Source organism: Vicugna pacos, chromosome 10 (assembly GCF_048564905.1).
Source record: "Vicugna pacos chromosome 10, VicPac4, whole genome shotgun sequence".
Lineage (NCBI taxonomy): Eukaryota > Metazoa > Chordata > Mammalia > Artiodactyla > Camelidae > Vicugna > Vicugna pacos.
In genome coordinates, this window is record NC_132996.1 from 10,000,001 (window position 1) to 10,022,983 (window position 22,983).

The window sequence follows — 22,983 nt, forward strand, 5'->3', positions numbered from 1 at the left end:
CCACAAATGTTTACCCAGTTGAAAAATCACTGGACAGTTATGTTCAAATCAAGGATCTGTTTCCAGTTACAAGTAACAGAATCCAATACAATCAACCTACCCAAATTGCTGAGAAAAGAAGGTTAAAAGTTCACATTAACGCTGTACGTGCTAAGTTTAAGTTCAACGTTTTAATCATAAAAAGATTGTATAATATCTTGAACTGACAAATGATAACAAATCTTCCTGAGCAAAACATTTTATGTGATATTTGATGCTGATGTTTGCCTTCACTGAAATGTTTGATATGTATGTTACTTTCTAATAACAGCTAAATAATTTGAAGTCATGTTATCAATTACATATATCTGATTTGCAAGTAATTACTTATTCATTATTTATTTAATGACAAATATATACTGAGTATGTCAGCCTTACGTGTGCTGACAAGAATGCATCAATGCATAAAATAGTTCGTATTCTTAAAGTAGTAATAGTGTACGAAGAGAAAACATACATGTAAATAAATAATTGATATAGTCTATGAAAGAAACACAAGATCTATTTGGGACTCAAGCAATACCAGTCACCTATGTTGGACAGATGCCAAAATAGACCTACTTTATTCTGAATTCTCTATTCAGAGGAATTAATCTGCAGAGTCAGCTTGTGAACCCAAAGTTATAGGAGAAATGCTTGTAGATGAAAAAATGTCTTAAAAGGTGATTGACAGCTAAAAATAATTTAAGACTCTTTACTCCACCTTATAATTCCAAACAACAGAAACCAAGAAACTAAAATTTGTGCGTGTGTGTGTGTGTGCGCGCGTGCACGCGTGCTAGATAGCCCTTATATTATTACTCAACGCAGTTAAGAAAAGGTTTATGGTACTTCTTTCTAGATTCATAGCCATAAAGTAACAGCAGATCTGGTAATAGTTTTACGGCTTACTTGATAAATGTATTTGTTTACTTATTTGTTTGGTTTTTTTGGGATATTAGGTAATTAGGTTTATTTATGTATTTAATGGAGGTACAGGGGATTGAACCCAGGACCTCGTGCGTGCGTTGTACCCCTGAGCTATACCCCCCTCCCTGATTTGATCAATGTAGACAGACAAGATAATCACACCAAAGAAAGTTGACCTTCCTCATTCGTCGGCGGTAGACTTTTCATTTAAGGTTATCATCTTTCTAAGACATTATTTTGGTACTCTGCAGATCAAAATGTGTTTGTATAGTTTGCATAAATAAGATTTGTTAAATAACCTGATTTTCTGGGCATTGATCCAAGTGAAACCTCTAATCTTTTGAAGTTCATCCCACAGTGGTTATTAGGGAGAACTCAGCTTTTTTGAAGTCCCACTGAAGTATTTCGTGGCTTGCTTTCCTAATCCAAGGGAGACTTCAGGGCTGCATTTAACAGAGAACAGATGGCTCGTTTTCTAATGTCCTATGTGGTCATTATAATAATACATTCAAAAATAGCTAATCATGTCACAGTAGAGTAGGAGGACACATTTGAGGACATGGACCATAGTCGCTCTACTGTATCAGTGCAATTACCAAGATAACCCCTCATTTCTCAGAAGAGGAGATATGTCAGAATTCGTAGGCTACTTTGTAGGTCAATACGTTAGTGCAGAATGGATATTCAAAGCACAAAAATTATCTCTAGCAAAATATTCTGTAGGCATTTTTTACAGAATTAGGGAAAAATACAGACCCTTTTACAGAATCAGTTCTGTGAAGTCCGATATTTTGAGCAAAGCTATATAGTCCTGCACTGTGCACTCCACACGGAAGGCTATGAAGGGGTCCAGAGTTCAGCTTAATACACTTTTCAGCATTTCTATTCCCAGTTCACTTAAGTCAATCAGTTCAGAAGATGATCACCAGTAATCTTCCTCACTTTCGTTCCTCACTCTACACTCCCAACCGGATCAATCTCGTATTTGTTCACTATATGGAAAACCACTGCATATCGTAGTGTTAGGTGCATTTTAGACTTCGTGGGGAAAAAAAGAAATCGAATTATTTCATCACAGTAGTATTTATTGTCACCTTGACTCAATAAAAGTGGAATTCCAACAATTCTAGCCCTGGAATGGAATTTGGAGATTTTGATCTAACTTCCCTATCTTCAAGTTGGTGAGAGTAAGGCCTGGAGAGGTTAAAAAGAGAAGACTACAAAATTAAAAAGGTTCATAGGTCACATGAAACAGATTCCTACAAGAGGTAATAAAAGGATGTCATAGTGTGTAAGAAGAAGTAAAATTTGTCAAAGAAAATAATAGTTTAAAATAGGTGCTAACTTTTCCTGTATACTTGCTATGAGCCAGACTGTGCCATAAATTTTACCTGCATAATCTTATTTAGCTAACACAGCAATCGTATGAGGAAGGCACTACTGTTTACTCCTTAATACTTGAGAAACTGAGACATAGAGACTTACAATTTGCCCTAGAACAATTAGCAAACTGTGGAGGAAATATTTAAATCCAGGCATTCTGACTACAAAAGCTACATTTTTCATCACTATAGTATTTCGTCATGAGATCTGTGAGAATTTTTTTAGATTTCTCACGTCTCTATCTTAAAGAGATAAAAAGCTAAAAATAGTCTATAAAATCCTTAGTAAAGTAAAATTTCAGAGTCAAAATTCCATGCTGGTTTTTGTTCTATTTCCAAAGGAAAAAATCTTACATTCTTTTCAGAGTATTAGAAGCTATCTTTGGAAATCAGTTCTTAAAAATTTCAGATTTGTTTCATGCATGATTTGGACATTATTTTTTTTCACAAAGAAAAAAAGCCTATATACTTTTAAAATTTATTTACTTATTTAATTTTTTGAGTGGGAGGTAATGAAGTTTATTTATTCTACTTTTAGAGGAGGTGGTGGGGATTGAACTCAGGATCTTGTATATGCTAAGCATTCACTCTTCCACTTGAGCTATATCATCCCCTCCATGATTTGGACATTATTTTGATTTAAGAGCCATCCTGGGTTCAATCCTCAGTACCCCCTGTTAAATAAATAACTTAATACATACATACATACATGCATACATACATACATACATACATACATACGTACATGCATACATACGTACACACACCCCTCCCCTCCAAAGGGATTTTCTTCCTTTTGAACTGTGGTGTCATTTATCCCTTCTTGATGCTCCATTACTACTTGTTACTGGATTGCTTTCACTTTTAATGAGAACAGAAAATGCTGATAACTTATCCCATCCGAAACCATACCACCGTCCAAACATTTCTAGAGGAATAGCGCAAGTTAGTGTGTAAAACCGGTTCCTGATGTATGTCCATTTGAAACAAATGTTTTTATAAAGAGGAGGTATAAGCTTAAGTGTTATGCATTATACCAAAGAGAGAAGAAGAGGGGATTGATATCAAAACAATTTACAGAAATAAACTCAACAAAAGATAAAATTGCACGTGAACACAATTTTCTAATCTCAGTTTAGGTGGTGGAGGCGGTGGTGCAGATGCTTAGCTGTTGCTAAATTCAAGTCACCGAGTTCTTCTCTGGCTGATCATTGTCTGTTGGTTTATTGCTGGTATTGTTACAAATACCACACTCTCCTCACCACCTGATGATCAGAAATTGTAAATTAGTTAGCCCCGTGCCTCCCGTGCTTTGTGTGTGTGTGTATATGTTTAAATGTATATTTATACTTATATTCAGTGAATATCAAATTGACTTAAGAGGGAATACGAATATCAATTTCAAGTCTATTGCATGCCTGATACTGCTATACTAAGCATTTTGCTTACTTTGTCACTTGTTCTTTTTTCTGATATTCAATTCATTTTTTATTTTTATTTTTTATTGAAGTATAGTTGATTTATAATGTGTTAGTCTCTGGTGTACAGCATAGTGATTCAGTTATACACACATACATATATATTCGTTTTCATGTTCTTTTTCATTACGGGTTACTACAAGGTTTGGAGTATAGTTCTCTGTGCTATGCAGTGGAACCTTGTTTGTCATTAGTTCTTAATAACCACCCTCTGAGGTAAATATTATTATCCCCATACAAAAAAGTAGACTTGAGATCTGAACCTAGCTCTGTCTGATCCCAGAATACCTGTTTTCACTGTTGCTGCCTACCCAAATTGCTTTTAGAGCAGAAGAATATTTTTTTAAATATGTTGCCTTTTACCAGATTTTATTAAGCCTTCAAAATACCTTGCATTATACAGGCATACATGTCAAAAAAAAAAAAGAGAGAGAGACAAATTTCTTAACCTCTCTCCTCATCTTAAAAATGGGAATCATAATTAAAACAGAATTATTGTGAAGATTAAATGAGTAAAAATGTCCAACCCTCAGCACATGGCCTGGCACATGGCTTTCAAAAGATGACAACTGTTAGTAGACATTGTGCTCCATCAGGGTCCTTCTTACAGTGCAGACACCCGGTCATCGCCTCATCATCATTGTCACAACCTCCATCATCACTCACCACTAGCTCCTTTCCTTTCTCATACATCCTTTAGGCCCTCTCTAAGGAGACACACCCATAAAAGCAACACTGGATTTAATAATATTGCTCAACCATTGCTTTCTCTCTCACCTTGGCTTTCCAGGTGCCTTTGAAAAGATCATTTTTATCCCATGTGTCTTCCAGCAGGAAGTTCTGTCCCCATTTTCTACTTCACGCTTCTTCCTCATTTATTCGTGTATTTATTTCTACAAAAAAAAATTTATGGAGAGCCCACTATACCCTAGGAATATCCTGGTCGACATCCCAGCCTTTTAGCATTTATAAAGGGAGATGGATGCCAACAAGCAAGCAGTTGTGATACGGAGTGACAAATGGTACCTAATGGGTCGGTACCAGCTGTTAGCGAAGAACAGAAGAGGGGCACTGAGTAGCCTTGCGAGGTCAGAGAAGACTCCTTAAACACATGACATCTGAGCTGAGCCTGGAAAGAATGGGTGTTTACTTGGTACAGAGGGGCAGGGGAAGAATGTTCCAGGCAGAGAGGATGTGAGCATCTGCAAAAATGTGGAGAGGAGAAAGAGCGCTATGAGTTTGGAGACCGCAAGTGGTTTAATACCACTACGGTATAAAGTGAAGAGCTGACATGTTGAGAGATGGAGCTGGAGAAAGATACAGAGGCTAGATCATGGAGAAACTTATTTACCATTTTGGGGAGTTCGGTCTTGATTCCAAAGGCAATGAAGAGCCACGAATGGTTTCAGCTGGGAGTGCAGTGTAGGGGATGTATCCAAGGGGAAAATCATTTCATTCCTTCCAGAGATACTAACCTTTGAGGGATGGGAGGTAAAGTTCTCAACCTGAGGTCCATGGATGTTTAGGAGATTTGTAAGCTGCCAAGAATTGCAAACAAAATTGTTAGTCATATGTGTATTGGAGGGGCAGGGAGGAGAGACAGAATCCATAGCTTTGTGGAATCCTCAGAAAGCACTGTTCTCCAAAGACAAGTTTGAAACCACTGATCTAGGGGCAGAAAGCGAAAAGCTAACTTACAGAGCCGAAATTTCAGGTCTGCCACAAAGGGCCCTTCTAAAGTTGAAGAGTATCTCTTTTGAGAAAAATTTCTCATTCCTTCCCCTGAGTTACCAAAGTCTTCCCACTCCACCCTGACCCACTGACGTTTTGTTCCTGGCCACTCTCCCACCTAAACGCTGCTTCCTCGCTCATGGAACTGTTCTTCTGAGCCAGCCCGTAAGAAGTGTCCACCTCAGAGGCTAAGAATAGACGCAGTGTCCTGGTGACTTGAAAATTAGGTAACATCTGAAGGGTGAACTCGGCGGTGACCACAAACTCATTCTGATCTTTTGAACCGAACAGATTATAAACATATTATCAGGGTTTCCCTGCAGGGTGGAGAAGGTCCTGAGCAAGCGAAGAAAAATGTTCTATTAAATAGAAGAGAAAAGCAGCTACTGTTTACAGTTGCAAAGGATAAAAAAAAAAAAACTAATCTTAATACAGCCTTCACTGTTTGCATGTTCCACCTTTCAACATCTCCCTTACCCCCCCACCCTGCCCACAAGCCAGCTCTATCAGACAAGCTATATTCTCTCAAGCAAATAGATTTTATTCCATTCATTTCTCCTTAAGACATCTTCCTGGATTTGGATATGTGTCCTTCATCTTTCAGTTAGGTTTTGTGACCTCGTATGGGCCAATACCTTAACCTTTCTGGGCAGTGTCTTCATCTGTCAAAATGCAGTTGGATGAAAGATCTGTAACACGTTGCTTTTCGGTTTTCGCTGTTTGTGACGGTAGCTGGAGTGGAGGGCTACTGGAAAGCAGCTCTTGTGACAGATATTTCTTATTCCCAACTTGCCTGTTCCTTCCGAGGATTGCTGGGTACTTTTCTCTAAGGCATTTTATCATTTTAATGTAAAAGACCAAAGGACTCAGCATGACTTGGTTAGAACAGCCAAATAGAGCAAGGGTCAGCAGATTTTTTCCATAAAGGGCCAGAGGGTAAATATTTTCAGCTTTGGGGGCCAAAAGGTGTCTGTCACAGCTATTCAGCTCCATCGTAGTGTGGAAGCAGCCACAGACGATATATAAATGAATGTGCGTGGCTATGTTCCATTACAATTGTATTTACCAAAAAAGTTGGCAAGCTGGATTTGACTGGTCGTGTCATAGTTTATAGTGACCCTTGAAATAGAAGCCTGGAAACCTGAAGATAGCAGCGTTTTAGCCCTTCAGGCTTTCTGTTTCAAAGTTGTTTCCTGGATGGTTTCCTGATCATTGTTCTGTTGTCGTTGTCATTGTTGTTTTCGTGTCAGACCAGAACCGTTGGATTCTTCCAGCCACCCACAGCCACCTCACCACCCGTGCCCCAGATGAATAACCGAAGGGCCAGCTTGTGGGGAATCTGAAACAGTTAAGGCAACTTGTTTCTCAGGCAGAGAAATAGACAAATGGCTTCCTAAGTAGACAGTTCAGAAGATGAATAGTCCCGGGGAAGAGTCGGGCAGTGAGTTCACTGAGACAGGGGGAGAAGAGAAGGGAGAGGCGAGGGGGGAGAGAAGAAAGATTGATTGAATTCAGAAAACCAGTTTGTAAGATCTACTGTACAGACTTGCCCAGCTGGGGACTTTATCTTGAATTTGTTTTGCAAATTGCAGATGCCTGGCTCTGGAAGCCAAGAAAAAGAAAGGGCAGTCATTCCACGCCAAAACACTCTCATGGATCCCAAGTAACTTACTTCATTTTTGTGGGGGCAGGGGGATCAATATATAGCCCCCTTCCAAAATAAGTTAAGAGAAACAGAGAGCCATTTTACCCAGATGCCCAGAACAAGACAAATATTTTTAGACTTTTTTTTTTAATATTAAGAGAACAATACCTGCCTGATAACTGCTTGCTTTGTGAAACTTACTGTGTCACTGTTCAGCCCAGAAAACTGCTTTAACGGTATAATGGACTGAACTCAACGAGTCTTAACATTTCAACATACTTCAGTGAAACCAGGGGTATTTTGGTTGCTGTTTTAGGACGTGTCTAATTTGGATCCCTTTCGACCTTTGGCTGAAATCAGCCCTCCTTCACAGAACCTATTAAAGTCAAAGAAAGAGGCAATCTTAGCAGTTTTATTAGTTAGCATTTTTAAAAAGATCTTTCACATATTGACTGTGATTTACAGAGCTGTTTTGTCAAAGTCAGACCTAGGGGCCAGACTGCTACTCTAGTGTTTGTTACTGAGATTTACAAGGTGTTCTTCATACATACTCTTCCTGCAAATTTTTATGCCTGAAATTTTAAAGAAGAGGGTCTTGATGAATTAGCTGTTAGGGCTGGGATAGCAGGGGGTTGCTTCTAATTTCTAATCTGGACATTTTTTCAAAAGGACTTCAGACTGGCTGTAAGAGAAATGTAGGTGATAACAAGAACTGGTAATTTGTCCTTTAAGGAAAAGGAGTTCCCACTTAAAAGAGTTTAGCTGTTCCCTTAATTTTCTGCCAGGTTTTATAGGCATAGTTTGTGATCCGGTTCTGTTAGTACTTCCTGTTGTGATCCATGGACAAGATCTTTTTTTTTTTTAATTGAAGTGTAGTCAGTTTCAACGTGTCCATCTCTGGTGTACAGCATCATGTCCCAGTCATGCATATACATACATATATTCTTTTTCATTAAAGGTTATTACAAGATATTGAATACAGTTCCCTGTGCTATACAGAAGATATGGACAAGATCCTAAGTCAACAAAGTAACAAATTTGGGAAAGCATTCGTTTACCCTATTTTCCATATATTAAAACATGCATCCAGCTTCCTATACACGTAAATCAACCTTACACACTGCCACTCACTGGTGAACGTCCTTTGATTTATCCAGCTAAAATGTTTGGTCATGATATACATGATAAGCCAAATGGTCTCCCAACATTCTTGAGACCATTCTGGAAGACAAATCTCCCATCCATATCCTGGTTGGAAAACCTGGAAGTGCAGACAAGCTGGGATTTTTCCAGTGGGCTGTGTGGCCTTTGATCCCCGAGGTCTGAAGAATGCCTGATGCTTAGAAGATGCTCAACAAATACCTATTGAATATAAATAAGAGTAGAGTGAAGATAATCATTCGAACAATATAGCTAGATTGTTGGCAGAGCTTTATTAAAAGAATACAGGCATGCTTTCATTGCTTTAGTCATCCTGGGCTGGATTAAAACAAGGACTAAGAAGCTTTAACCATCTTTAAGCACTTGGTATACTACCCTAACTCAGTGACTTAACTAGTACTATATAAGAAGTTCATAGTAGACTAAATGTAACTTGAACTCAGTGGTAATGGAAGTTAAAGCAGGCAAGAAATAAATGAAATAAGAATGGCAGCAGAATTAATCATCAGAGAGCTACAGGAACTGCCCCGAACCAAAGACTGCTTCCCAGGAATGACTCAGATTTGTCTGATTTCCTTTTGTTACTTTTTGCTTCAGTGTTTCTTTCCCCTCAAATAAAATATTCCTGGGACACACAGCAAAGAAAAATCTTAAATACACACACACACACACACACACACACACACACTCACACAGATGTGGAAAACTATCTGTAAGTGCAAATTGAATGTAAATTGAGATTAAATCCCAAGAGGATAGAGTCAGAAGCCTATTTTGTAGGCTAGCATTAATTACTGTAGTTTATTGGTAGAAACAGAAAAAAAAACCACACACACACATACACACACAAAATGAAAGGTTATTCAAGTTCCTGATTTGATCTAGTCTCTAGAAACCTGAGTTTTCTAGCATATAAAAGACTACATTAGTAGAAATAGCCTAATTCATTCCCAGTCTCACACACACACACACACACTTCCATCTCTGGGCTGAGGATGTGCCATTTTTACCATGACCTTCATGGATTCCCGAGGAGAAAAATGAGTGTTGAGGGAGACACAGATGATTTCTATTAAGTCAAGTGCTACATGGGCTGAGCGTAAGGCAGAGAGTGAGGCTGAATATGGAAAGCAAAGCCAACACATAGGAGCATATTTTTCTTTCACAATATTTTATGTACTAAAGTTGGCACAGTATCTTGGCAATGACAGCAAGCCTGTGTAAGGAGGTGTTTTGTGTTTCATAGCTAACATAAGGGCAAAAAAATGGAGCAGCCACCAAATATTACTTCCATCCTGAACTGAAGGAATGTGTATGTGAGAGTATACGGCACATCCCATGGGCTGGAAACGACAAGGTTTAAAAATCCACAGAATTCCAGAAGCGAGCTTATCTCTTATGTTACATCTTTTGGTATTGTAAAGGAGTGAAACTAAATTCAGCACAGTCCATCTGTTTGATGGCAGAGAGAGAAAGAGGCATAGTTACATTTTCTTGGCATGCTGATCTTTTATAAATCTTAGTGGAGGGTGGTTTTCAAGATTTCCCTGGAAATTATTTTGATGTTTACCAATTCTGCCGACATTAAGCACTCTGTCCACCTCCTTTCTTTCTCTTCATTCCCCCCTTTCTAAATCCTTTTTTCATCCTTAAAAAATAGAAAACTGTCCCAGCACAGAGTAGATACCCAGTGAAATTTATCAAATGCATTAATAGGTGGATGGATGCAGGGGTGACTAGATGTGGGATTAGGAGATCTGGATTTAATCCTAGGGCACTAGTGGGTATCATTGCACCTAATGGAATTATTATGCTTTGCTTTTGACTGTATGTGGGTCTTGTGATGTGTGTATCTTAGATTCCCAGATAAAATAAAAGCCAGAGATCTTAATTTCAAATGCCAACATGGGGGTCCAGGTAAGTAATAGAAATGAGGGAAAAGATTAGATATAATAAAACAACAAATAGTGGGGACTGTGGCCAACAGGAGAGCACAAAGGCCTACCTGTTTTTAAAAAAATGACTACTCAGCCATAAAAAAAAAAGAGTGAAATAATGCTATTTTCAGCAACACGGATGGACCTAGAGATTATCATACTAAATGAAGTAAGTCAGAGAAAGACAAGGATATGGTATTACCTATATGTGGAATCTAAAAAGAAAAAAAATGGCACAAATGAACTTAGGTACAAAACAGAAACAGACTCACAGGCACAGAAACAAACTCATGGCTCCCTAAGGGATAAATTGGGAGCCTGGGATTTGCAGATACAAACTACTCTACATAAAATAGTTAAACAACAAGGTCCTCCTGTATAGCACAGAGAACTACATTCAATATGCTGTAATAACCTATAATGATAAAGAATATATATATGTATCACTGAATCACTATGTTGTGCACCAGAAATTAACACAACCTTGTAAATCAGTTATACTTCAATTAAAAACAAAAGAAGTCAAATACACCACATGTGCAATCCAGGTACACTTACAGCATAAGCTCCTTCACGAAAATAATTGTTTTTAAAACATCTCTGCCATACACAGAGTAATAATACAAAGATAGGTAAATAAGGAAAGTATTAATTACTAAAATGTATCTAATATCTGCTAAGGGCCTGGAACTGTTCTCAATTTCAGCTGGCCTAATATGATGTCATTAATATAATTACCTTCATTTTACATACAAGGACATGAAGGCACAATACTTAGTAAATGTATCTTGGTTGCCTTATTAACAAATATTTGGATGTTAAGAAAAAAAAAAAAAAACCGGCACAGCAAAGAACCAAGTGTCAGGGCCCTGAGCTGAGCCTTAAGCCACATGCAAGAAGCAGGGTCCAGGAGACAGTCCTGGTGGTTGCCGGACACGTGGAGTGAAGTCTTTGCCCAGAGCCATGGTAGATTTCCCGCTGACTGACCTGACTGGGCATTGGGTGCAGACGTGTTAGAGGATGGCTCCCTTCAGCTGCCCAGAGGATGTTCCTGCCTCAGAGCTGACTCCGATTATTTTTCCTTAACCCGAGGAGAGGACCGCCCCCTCCCGGTCCCCGCACCCCTGCCCTTCTCCCTAAAGCTCTCCCTCCCACCTGCCTGCCTGAGGCTGCTCCCCCTTGAGCGGAGCACTCAGCAACATTTACTGCAGGGTCAGCTGGGTTGGCCAAGGTTTAAAGCCTGAAACTTTCTCTTCAACTTTTCCTGTGCCACCCGAGAGCTGACAGCGCGCAGTAAAGTTCTTAACTGCTTCCGGCGAAGTGACGTCTCGGAGCGCAGGTTTCTCATTTGCAAACTTAGGGTGATGATGCTAGTTCTCGGTCCTTGTTGTGCTACGAGGATGAAATGAGATAAATCCCATAAAGCGCTGCACACAGTGACTGGCCTGAAATAAACCTCAGTGCGTGGTCATTTTAGGATTATTTTGTATCCCCTGCTTTTGAGGCAGTTGGTCAGCTCTGTAGCCCCAGCGATTGCTAAAGCAAGACCACGTTTCCTGCACCCCCAGGCTGTGAACTGGTGGCTTTTTTTTTTGTTTGTTTTAGCTCAGCAGATAACCAAAGAAAGAAGGAGATAAAAGAGCAGAGACTGTCCACAACTGGAGTGCCTGCACTGCTCCTCGGGCATCACCGGCGTTGCTTTATCTTTTTAATCTCTTATAACCTCACACAGTCCAGCTGGGGAATGAAAATTACATTTCATTGCTCCCACAGATCTAGTGTCTCAAAGAGCATTCCCCGGATCAATGAGCTTCAGAATCACCTGAGTATGTCCCGGATCTGCTGCCTCAGAATTTCTGGAGCAAAGCCGGGCGTCTGTTTCACAGATTTAATATCCGTCCAAGTGTGTGGATCTTTAATCTAAAACTTGATTCTGTATATTCCTGTATTTTTACATGTAAGTGATACAGGAAGAACGGATGTGGGGCACGAGGAGGGCTGTGTCCGAGGTCTCAGCTGAGCCCCTGGGACGTGCCCTGCCAAGTGTAGGTCCTTGGCTTCGCACAGGAAAGAATTCAGGAGCGAGCCACAGTTGCATAAAGGCAGATTTATTTAGAGAGATACATACTGCATAGAGTGCAGGCTGTTTCAAGAGGCGAGAGAAAGGCCACGAGGGGTGGGAGTTGGGTGCTCAAGTTAAAGTAAAAGTAGGTACACACTCCATAGACAGAGTGTGGACCCGTCTCCGAAGACGAGGGAGCAAGAGAGGCGTCCCAAGGCACGATGTTGCCAGTTTTTATGGGCTCGGTAGCCCCACACGCCAACAAGTGGGAGGACCATTCCGACTACCCTGAGGAAGGGGCTGGGATTCCCAGGAACTGGGCCACCGCCCACTCTTTGACCTTCTATGGTTAGTCTTGGAACTGTCATGGCACCTGAGGGCGTGTTATTCACCATGCTAACATATTACAATGAGCATATAATGAAGCTCAAGGTCTACTAGAAGTCAAACCTCCCGCCATCTTGAGCTTCAAGGTCTACCGGGAGTTGAATCTTCTGCCATTTTGGTGTGAATTGCTGTGTCATTCCTTGAATGGCTGTGCCCTGCCCCTTTCCCTCCTGTCTCATAAGCATGGAATTTCTTCCTGAATTAGATGATAAATTCTCCAAAGTGAGCACTGTGTTTTCTAGTTTTCTTATAACCCCAGCCATGTACCGCTCAGTCCTAAACACACCATTGGGAATTAGTGAAAATATTGGCTAGGTTTAGCTTTCTGCCCTGTGGGGTCAATGCCTAAAGATTGGTAGAGACCTGAAATTAGAATGGCAAGTCACCAGTACCCAGTATTGTTTAATATGCAATTGTGAGTCTTTAACCAATACTTCCTTATTGTCAGTTGGTGTTCTACTGATTAATGCAGAGATTCCTGACTTACCGATCAGGGAGAAAAATTAACAAGTCTCTGAAAAGTGAAGTCCCTTCCAAGTTTCAGTGTTTGTGAAACATAAACTCAACAGGTCTTACTGCCTTATCACAGAAAGCTAGGCCCCTTCTGTCCAAAATGGTTATTCAACTTTTAACCGCATGAATTGAAATGATTTTTATTGCAGGGTTAGCAATGACATGTGCTAACTTTAGGAAGAAGGAAGAACTTGTTACTTTATGATGTGTTTGTTCCTGAGCAATTGAGAAGTTTGCCATATGTTTTCATGGTGATTTTCTTTGAGGTTCCATAAACGCCTTCTGGAATGTGGAGGGTCCACCATCAGAGTCATCTGGGAGCTTTTCCAGCGCACTAATGTCCTTAACCCAGCTGCATTGGTTGCTGTGATATACAATTACTTTCTCTACATTAAAAAAAAAAAATAGTTCTCTGATCTCCAACCCATTAACCGTGTTTGATCTTAACAAGTTGAAAAATGTTCAGAATCGAAGCTTATGATCTTTGTACGACTTTTTTCTTCTTTTAATTCACAGTAGCTTTCCACCCCACCCCACCCCCACAACCCCCGCCCCTTCTCTTTTTTAGGACCAACAGTCTGCGGTAGGCCAGAGCCCAGGCCCCAGTCCAAGTCCCAACCCCTGCTCAAATCCAAACACTGGAAGTGGTTACATGAACTCTCAGCAATCACTGTTGAATCAGCAATTGATGGGAAAGAAACAGACTCTGCAGAGGCAGATCCTGGAGCAGAAACAGCAGCTTCTCCTCCAGCAGCAGATGCTGGTTGACACGGTAAAACCTTCTCCTAATTTCTACTGCACGCACCTGTTGGCCCAACAGGGGGAATTCATTATTTTCCATTTCTGCTTTCTGCCCTTTTCTCTGGGTCTACCTATGTGACAGCAACCAGGGTGTCCTGGCTGTAAGAGAGGCTAATTCTATACATGCAAAGCGCTGCGGGGCAAACACAAAACAAAACAAAACAAAACAAACCACTTGATTTACCAGCTGCTGAACAGTTGGAATGCAGGCACCTGAGCTAACTCACCCTGCCCAGCCCAGGAATGTTCAGAATCACCAACATGGGCATTTGAATCCAGCAAAAGACACCAGTGTCGTTCCACAGCCCTGGGGGGCAACACTTTGATCAACTCAAATCCAAACTGATTTTTTAGAGAGAAAAGAGTTTTAACAGCAGTTTTAAAAGCCAGCATGATGCTTCAGAACTTAAGATTTGGCTTCCAAAACAAAGCATCTCAGAATGGGAGATGTTTTTTAAGAAAAGTGAAAATGTATTTTCCACTTTCACCCTATGTAAATGGCCTTACCTTAAAGGCAAGGTCATTAGCTCTCACACATTACCCAGGCATTAACCCTGCTTCAGTATCTATCTGCTCGCCCCTCTGTATTCGCAAACTCATACGTTCCACAGCTGACCCAAACCCTTCCTGACTCCTGTGACCAAAGCCCTCTCTCTAAATTTTACTCTCTGCCTTCAAACTATTTGGCCAAAAGAAAGAAGAAAGAGGCAAAGTTGACCATCTCCAGGTCGAGAGAGCCAAGGTACGCAGAAAAAAAACAAAAAACAAAATTTAAAAACTTTACACTCAAGGAGCTTTGCAGTAAGACTCCAACCTTGGGTGTGGTAAGCCCCGTAATTCACTCAGGGAGTATTTACTAATTTGTGATGGGACTACAGCCATAAACAAGACAACCCTGTCTTTGTCCTTAAGGAGCTTAGAGCCCATGGGGCGGGGGGAGGGGGTGTCAAATAAACAGGCCATTGTAATACATGTGGTTAAATGCCGTGATGTGGGAATGACCAGAAACTGTTTCAGAGAGGAAGTTATATCTACTGAAGATCTGAAGGTGGAGTAGGAGATGGAGGGAACAACAGGGGAGGGTCCAGACAGAAGGACCAGCATGTTCAAAGACTCAGGGACAATGAAGTCTCCTTCATCCTACGGTTGCTGAGGCATAGAATGTGCATGAGGATATGGAAGCGAAAGTCCAGGAGGCCAGCAACCAGCGACCAGGAGATAATACTTAGTAAATCAAAATTTACCTTGTCAAAAGCAATGGAGAGGACTTAAAAGCATTTTCAAGAAGGAAGTACTAAATTCAGATTTGCGTTTTAATAAAGATATAAACATAGTGAGGGAAAATGTAATGGAGGGAAAGGTAAAATCCACCCCAGAGAGATTGTAGATTGTCTCCCAGCAGAGAGAAAATTTGACTTTGACTTTGAAGGACGTAGGGTTCTGATGGCTAGAGTGGTCCACCATTCCAGGTGGAGGGTGGAGCAGAGACCAAAAGGTACAGCCTAGGTGTGTATTTGTTGGTTCGTTTGAGATTGTATTATGTTTAATGCATAACCAAGAGTATAAATCACAACATAACAATCATTTATGTTTCTTAAGGAATGACCAATGGCATTAAGTTTGGAGTCCAGGGCATGTGAGAAGAAAGAGTGAGAAATAAATGTATTTGACCTTGAGTGAGGAAGAGTGAGAGAGAAATTTATAGGTGACCTTGAGTGCTGCCCTAAGGTGTAAGGTACAGGGGAACCACTGGCGAGATTACTAAGTGATCTAATTTCTACTATAAATCATAGTTTTGAAAATTTCATTCTGCCCACCCACTCTCCCTTTTTTTGATCTTTGTAGACTAAGTAGCTTAGAAACAAGGGCAGTAGAAGAGAAAAACACACAATCTATGTTTGGTTTACTGGGTCCTCTTTCATCATTCCCATCAATACCACTAACTTGTTGATTTAGAGCAGGAAGAGATTGAATTTCTGGGTTTTCAGCTCTCTTTAGAAGGCAAGGAAACGTTCCGTGAGGGTCCTGTCCTGGCGCTGCCCTAACTCCCGCGGAGCCAGGATGAGTCATCACTGGGACAGGTGCAAAGGGCAGGGGCACAGGCTGTGAGAGGTGAATGAGAGTGAGGCTGCTGCTTTTGTGACTTTTTATAAACCGTTCACATTCCGTTCTGTTTGGCTGCCACTGAGGGTGCCTGCGCTTTTTAGCATATCCAGGAAGAAACAGTCTTTGACGCCACTTTACATTAGCATATGCCTTGTAGTCATTTGCAGTCAGTTGGCAAGGCCAGCGAGGCTCCTAAATTGAGACATTTCCTCATGAAAGTGTGTTATCCTTACTCCCTATTCTTCTCCCACCAAGAAATACAAAGAAGAGAGATAAGTAGAGCTTGCTACAATGGGCATCATAATTTCCAACACGTCTTGTGCGCCTACTATGTGCCAGGCACCATGCTGAGCTTTGATGGAATTAAAGGATTGGTTCTTACAACGGGAGTACGAGGGAGGTCCTGGAATTACCCGCATCTCACATTTCAAGATGGCGAAACTGAAGCAGGGCAGATATGGGCAACAGAAGATTATTCCTGTATTAGCTTTTTGGGTCCAAGATATTGGGTTATCGTAAGACGTGAGTTGATAAGTTAAATTTCATGTCACATAGACGTAAGCTCAGGAAGGGCCCGTGAGTTTACACTTGCATAGAATGGGAAAGTCATGGTCTTGCGAATGGTGTGGTCTCCATTTGGCGTCAGAGTCTGGTCTCTGCTGTTCTTCAGCACAAGTGACAACAGGGCATTTCTATAATGGTCCATATGCAAGGCCGTTAACGCTAACTCACTTGTGAACAAGGATTTTCAGAAACTCAAGATACCAGAGATGTATATGTTAACCCTTTGAACAACCTAATTTGCCCCTCAGGAGAATAAAAAAATCAATAATTAGATTGAATATATATAAAAATAAATCCAGATTCAAAATCTAGTCTTTAAATGGGTAACTAAGGGTCCGATTATCACACACACATACGCGCGCACACACGCTTGAATTCTGTTTTCTTAGAGACAGTAGAAACTCTTAAATATATAAGAAAAAATGATTGATGCTTTTGACAAAGAGAAGATTTCAGAAAGTCCACACTTGGCATAAAAACCAAAACTGTCAGCTTGCACAATCGTTTATAAGTAGGAATGGTTGAATATTGCCACATTTGGGTTCATGGAACATCTCGAGCTGTTTCTTAAACATTTAGGGTTTGGGCAAAACCAGAAAGACTTTCACCAACCACTTTTTCCCTTAATTTGTAAACCCATATTTAAAAGAAATGTAATCCATATGCTTCTGATTCATTTACACTTAGCTCATCAAAATTGTGTTTTATATGAATTACTTGATGCCCCCAAATCCCTGAGTCTTTCAAGTCTTTTCCCTTAGAAACAAGAATTTGAATTTGGTTTGTTGTTGTTTTAAGATCATTTTTTTCCCTCTATAGTAGATTTATTCTACTTAGAAGGATTGCAATTTGATGGAAAACTGAGAAATACATGGTTTAAGTGGGTTCTAAGTTAGGCATCCCACATGTGGCTTCCATCTAATTTTCCCATCTATCTGTTACAAGGTTTTCTTTTCTATTTATTGACTTTTCTATAATTATATTGTTCTCTGTGTACCTATGCCAATTGTTTTTATCATTGAAAATGGGCTTGCTTTGGGGCACATATAAAGTTGCAGTGAAGCATTTATAAAAAACTCCCTGATCACTACTGAGAAAGAAAAAGCATCCCTTGATGTCCAGAACTGATAGGGCACCCAACAGCCAGGCTTTTTTTTTTTTTTTTTTTTGATGGAGGTACTGGGGATTGAACCCAGGACCTCACGCATACTAAGCATGCACCCTACCACGGAGCTACACCCACCTCACCCCTCCCAGGCTGTTTTGTTCTGTTGGACATAAACATTTTACAGGACACCAACCTCAGACAGGGTTGCTCTGAGAGCATGTTAAAATGAGATAAAAGAAGGCCACTTCATAATTTCATCTAAAAATAGATATAAACAAGGTCACTGTGTAACCCACAAAACACCAAAAATTCCCCTCTTGTGCTGAATGAGTGACAAATATTTCTCTACATAGCCATAGAATCAACCTCGCTTTCTGACAGCTTACAACCTAGAACAAATCTCAGCTTTGTTAGACTCTCCCTAAATCACCCAAGCAAAGCCCAAATCCTATAACAGTTTCTTTCTAACACGCCCCAGCTGAGACACCCTCTGGTCCCCAGAATGTACGGTCTCCCTTGCTGCAGCAAGTGATAACCCCAACAGGTGTGTTCCTGATGGTCTTTGGCTGAGGGATTGGCAATTTAAAAAGGATGCCCCCAGGTCCTCTGTGAGCCCCTAAGCTCACCTCCTCTAAAGATCGAAAGGTGGCCCATTCCAGAAGGAAGAAAAGAAAGGAGTCTGGGGAATCTCTGGGCTCTGAGGATGGGGCGCTGAAAAAACGGAACAGTGAGAGGCCCTTGTGCTGTGTGGTGGGAAAGCCTGAGTTGTTAACTCAGGATTTGGTTTTTGTGCTACCACTGTGTGATCTTCGACAAGTTGCTTAGCCTCCATTGCCTCATCTGTTAAGTGGGGATAATCACACCTTCCTTCCATGGTTGTTTATGATGGAGGAAAATGAGCTAATATGCATATAGTGCCTGCACCTCCTCCTGTCTAGGGTTCCCAGATTTAGCAAATAAAAACACAGAATGCCCGAGTGCCCTGCACTGTATCTGGCAACCCTCCTCCTGTGCCTCCCACACTCAAGGGGACCAGAATTACATGTAGGTACCATAGTATATCAGGTGTGCTATGAAATAAAATAGCGATACCCAACCCAGGAACCACAGAAATTTCATCCTCATTGAAAGCTCATTGGAACAGAAAGAAAATGAGAGTATTTACTAGACCCAAAGCATGTGTTGAATGTTAAGGAGAGGTAGAAATTACACTTCCATGCAGGAAACTGAATGGAAAAGATTTGTCTCTAAATAAGATCCATGCATAGAAAACAAACTATGGTTACCAAAGGGGAAAGGAGTGGGGGAAGGATCAATCAGGAGTTTGGGATTAACAGAAACACGTTACTGTATATAAAATAGATGAACAATGAGGACCTACTGTATAGCACAGGGAACTATATTCAATATCTTGCAATAACATATAATGGAAAAGAATCTGAAATATATATATATGTATGTGTGTATAACTGAATCACTTTGCTGTACACTGGAAACTAACATTATAAATGGACTACACTTCAATAAAGAACAAAATTTTTTTTAATCAAATAAATAAATAAATAAGTTCCATAATTCGCCACTATGGCTGCAATTCGTACATAAAAACTACAAAGTAGGGTCCGTGATTCGCAACTGTGACTGCGGAATTGTTCTTATATTCTTGCTTTTCTGAAAAACAATCTATACTTTTTTTTTCTATGAGAGAGAAAGTAACAATGCGATTTAATATGTTTTCCTTTGTGTTTTCAAGGAGAAAATTGCTCCGCAAGATCAGATAAACAGACATTTGACAAGGCCACCCCCAGATTATAAAGACCAAAGAAGAAACGTAGGCAGTGTGCAGCCCACTGCTCAGTATTCTGGTAAGTGTTCTTAAAAACTGATAAAAACCCTAACTGCGGAAGGATGCAAACTGTTCAGTGTTCAGTATTTCCTCCTTTCCCATCTCTTACTTACCTGTAACATCTTTCTTAGAATCCTTCTCCAGCTCCTGGTTAACGTTCAGATCAAGACCCAACTTGAATATTTTTCAGTCCACTCAGCAGTTTCTCTTGCTTATTCTTGTTCCTCAATCACATATTTCACTGCTCACCACACCACCTCTGAGTCAAAAAAAGGGTAAATATTTTCTAACTGCTAGGTTCAACCGTGCTCCTCCCAACAGCGTATCTTGATCCAGATAGTGTAAGGTAAGCAGACATTTCTCCCTGTTAGTCACATTTGTAACTCGCATGAAGCCCAGTCTTTCTGTCTTCACCTTTGAGCTCATGTCCCTAAGACAAATAGCCCTACCACCTGGAAACAGCTGAAAAGCAAATGAAGTCTTTATGAAGTCTCTCAAAAATTACCAAGGTGACTTGCATTTAAAATACAAAGCAAAACTTCTTTTTTTAATTAAGCTTTTTTTTATTGCATAATTTTCCAATAATATTTCTCAAAAAATTTAAAATTTGGAAAATTAACAAAGTAAAATTCAAAACCTTTTATTGTTTCTGTGGTTATGGGAGAATACCACATATGAGGATTCTTCTTTTTTCCTTTCCTTTTCTGTGTGTTTTTTTTTAATTTTGTTTTCTATTGAAGTGTAGTTGATTTATGTTAGTTTCAGGTGTACAGCAAAGTGACATATACATACCTCTACCTAATTTATTCAGATTATTTTCCATTATATGTTATTTCAAGAAATTGAATATAGTTCCCTGTGCTGTACAGCAGATCCTTGTTATCTATCTATTTTATATACAGTAATATGTATTTATCCTAATTTATCCAAACTCCTAATTGATCCCTCCCCCACGCTTTCCCCTTTGGTAACCGTAGTTTGTTTTCTATGTCCGTGAGTTGATAGATCCCTCAATACAACATAGGTGGCCTTAAAATCTCTCTCCTCCCACACTGTGAACTCCAAAAGAACCTCTCTCAAACCTAGCCTGTGCTGCCCTACCTTCTAGTCAGCATCCATTCGGGTCTTTTCTGCCCAGAACTCTCTGCACCTTCTCATGTAAATCAATCTTGTCCTCGAGTTTCCCAAGTTCTGTCTGCTTTACCTGTTACCTTCTTCTGTCCACCTGTCCTGGAAGCCATAACGGATACTCACTAAAGAAGAAGGGGCTGTGAATATTTCTGTTGATAAATATTTTCTGATCCTGTTAAGTGTAGAAACAGATATGTTGTTCTAATTTGTTTAAACTCTTTCAAACGCACCAGATTGCCTGTCTCCACTAAAAGTCGGAGTGGGATACGTGTATTCCACGCTCTAAGATGACTTTGCCTCAGGGCGAAAACAAGATTCTCTTTTTGAGTCTGTCCTCAAGGAGGCTGAAAGGCAAGATGGGTTTTACTTGGAACGTGACTTATACCTTCTTATGCGTTGGCCTGTTGGTGGGTTTAGGAGAAGCTAAGAGCCCTTTGAAATATTATATAAAATTCAAGGGGAATGTTTCAGCTTTTCTTTTCCCATCCATATAAAAGATCCCCAAGGAAAGCAGTCAGGCTGGTTTGGTGGCTCTCCCACGTTATCAGGGATCCAGGCTTCTTTTGTCTTTCTGCTCCACCTTCTTGAGCATGTAATTTTTTCCATCTTAAGGGTTGCCTTGTGGCCACCACATCACCAGCTTTCATACCATATTCCAGATAGAGAGGTGAAAGAAGGGAAAAGGTAAAGTGGCCTCCCAAAGGACTCAAATTCCCTTTCTAAGGCAGGTGTTTTTTCAGCACTCACTTGTAACATCCACCTTTAGCCAGAATTTCTTCCTATGAACACCCCACCCCCATCAGCAAGAAAGTGGGAAATGTGCTTTTTCACCTGGGCACATGGCTCCTAAGTCAGGGCTCTGTTTCTAAAGAAGACAGGAGGTTGGATATTTGGGAGGGACTTAGCATCTCTCCCATAGCGCATATGGGCATCTTCCTAAGAGAGGTGTCCTTGGCATCCAACTGCTAATGTTACCGAATATAAATTCAGTTCAGGTGCCAGCTGCACCGTGAGGCCAAAGACACTGAAATGTCGGAGTTTGGAGCAGTGAAAGGTTGATTGCAGGGCCGAGCAAGGAGGACGGGGTGGTGCATGCCCAAGAAAACCTCAAACTCCCCGAAGGGTTTCAGCAAAGCGTATTTAAAGGGCAGGTGAGGCGGGGAGCGTCTCAGGGAATGTGATCAGCTCGTGCACATTTCTCTGATTGGTTGCTGTGGAGCTAACAGGGCGGTCAACACCATCAACCCCCAGGGGCCAGAAGGTCTGGGGGCCATGCGCTGTCGATCATCAGGTAGTTCATTTCTTCCCTTCGGTGTTGATTTTCAGCATCCGAAAAACTCAGGAACTGTACATGAGGTCCTATTTTCTGGGTACTTCAGGGAGCTGCAGCAGAGGATGTGGGGAGGGGTCTGTCCTGGGAAAGCCCCACAGGGTCCTGCTTGGTTAGTCTGACCCCCAAAGGGTAAGAACCCCTGCTCTAGAGAGCTGTACCTCCCGCGTCTTCCGAGAATGAAATAAGCAACAAGCACCCCATGAACTCTTTTATCGCTTTTCACTTTGACCTCAGCACAATAATAATCCCCCAGCCCAGAGGGTAAAATCAGAAATGATGTGTGAGAAGCGCCTGGAACAATTCCTACCACATACGAGGGGCTTCTAAATATTAACTGTGATTAACATTTTGTGACCTGTATGGAAATTCTCTCTATTCTGGTTGTTTAAAAAGACTGCTGTCCTCATAAGTCTTCATAGGGTATATTGTTAAAGTAGAGGGACCTAGAGGGAGTGGTTTTTAAGACCTCTAAATGTTTTCCCATAGCGTTTTCATCGTGTAAATCCCCTCTTCGTGACACCATCAGATACCGAGATGCTGGCATTAGCCGTCTGTGAACTGAGTCACTGTGCAAGTATCTCCTGTCTGACTCTTCATCAACCACTTACTGCCTGCCCTACACACTCAAGGCCTGGGCTAAATCAGGAGATGAGGAGATACAAGAGATTGCTCCTGCCTTCAAGGGCTGTGGAGTCTAGCTGGGGACATATTTTAAAGCAAATAGCAAGGCCTTCAGTCTTTCAAGTTGTGCACCACGCTGGTATCCTCAAACGTGGGGGCTGTCCCAGGGCTATAAGTGCAGCTGTGGTCTCCTCACACTGCCGTTCTCATCTTCGTATGTGGGTCTAGT

The 22,983-nt window shown here is 40.8% G+C and overlaps 1 protein-coding gene and 2 long non-coding RNA genes across 4 annotated transcripts in view; 1 reads left to right on the plus strand and 2 right to left on the minus strand.

Moving 5' to 3' along the window:
- MAML2 (mastermind like transcriptional coactivator 2) overlaps positions 1-22,983 on the plus strand; it is a 343,366-nt gene that overhangs the window by 314,055 nt on the left and 6,328 nt on the right. For both annotated transcript variants that reach the window (XM_072968935.1, XM_072968936.1), the window contains exons 3-4: positions 13,813-14,016; positions 19,577-19,688. In XM_072968935.1, coding sequence (XP_072825036.1) covers positions 13,813-14,016; positions 19,577-19,688 — 316 coding nt within the window. The remainder of the gene's footprint in view (positions 1-13,812; positions 14,017-19,576; positions 19,689-22,983) is intronic.
- LOC140698638 (uncharacterized) lies at positions 3,488-5,349 on the minus strand. The gene is made up of 3 exons (XR_012076410.1): positions 5,284-5,349; positions 4,586-4,701; positions 3,488-3,595 (listed from the first exon to the last, which is right to left on the minus strand). It is a non-coding gene; the product is annotated as an uncharacterized lncRNA (long non-coding RNA).
- LOC140698636 (uncharacterized) overlaps positions 8,312-22,983 on the minus strand; it is a 38,499-nt gene continuing 23,827 nt past the window's right edge. Inside the window, exons 4-5 of the long non-coding RNA XR_012076408.1 lie at positions 19,783-19,928; positions 8,312-8,546 (exon numbers count right to left, since the gene is read on the minus strand). This is a non-coding gene — a long non-coding RNA (uncharacterized lncRNA). The remainder of the gene's footprint in view (positions 8,547-19,782; positions 19,929-22,983) is intronic.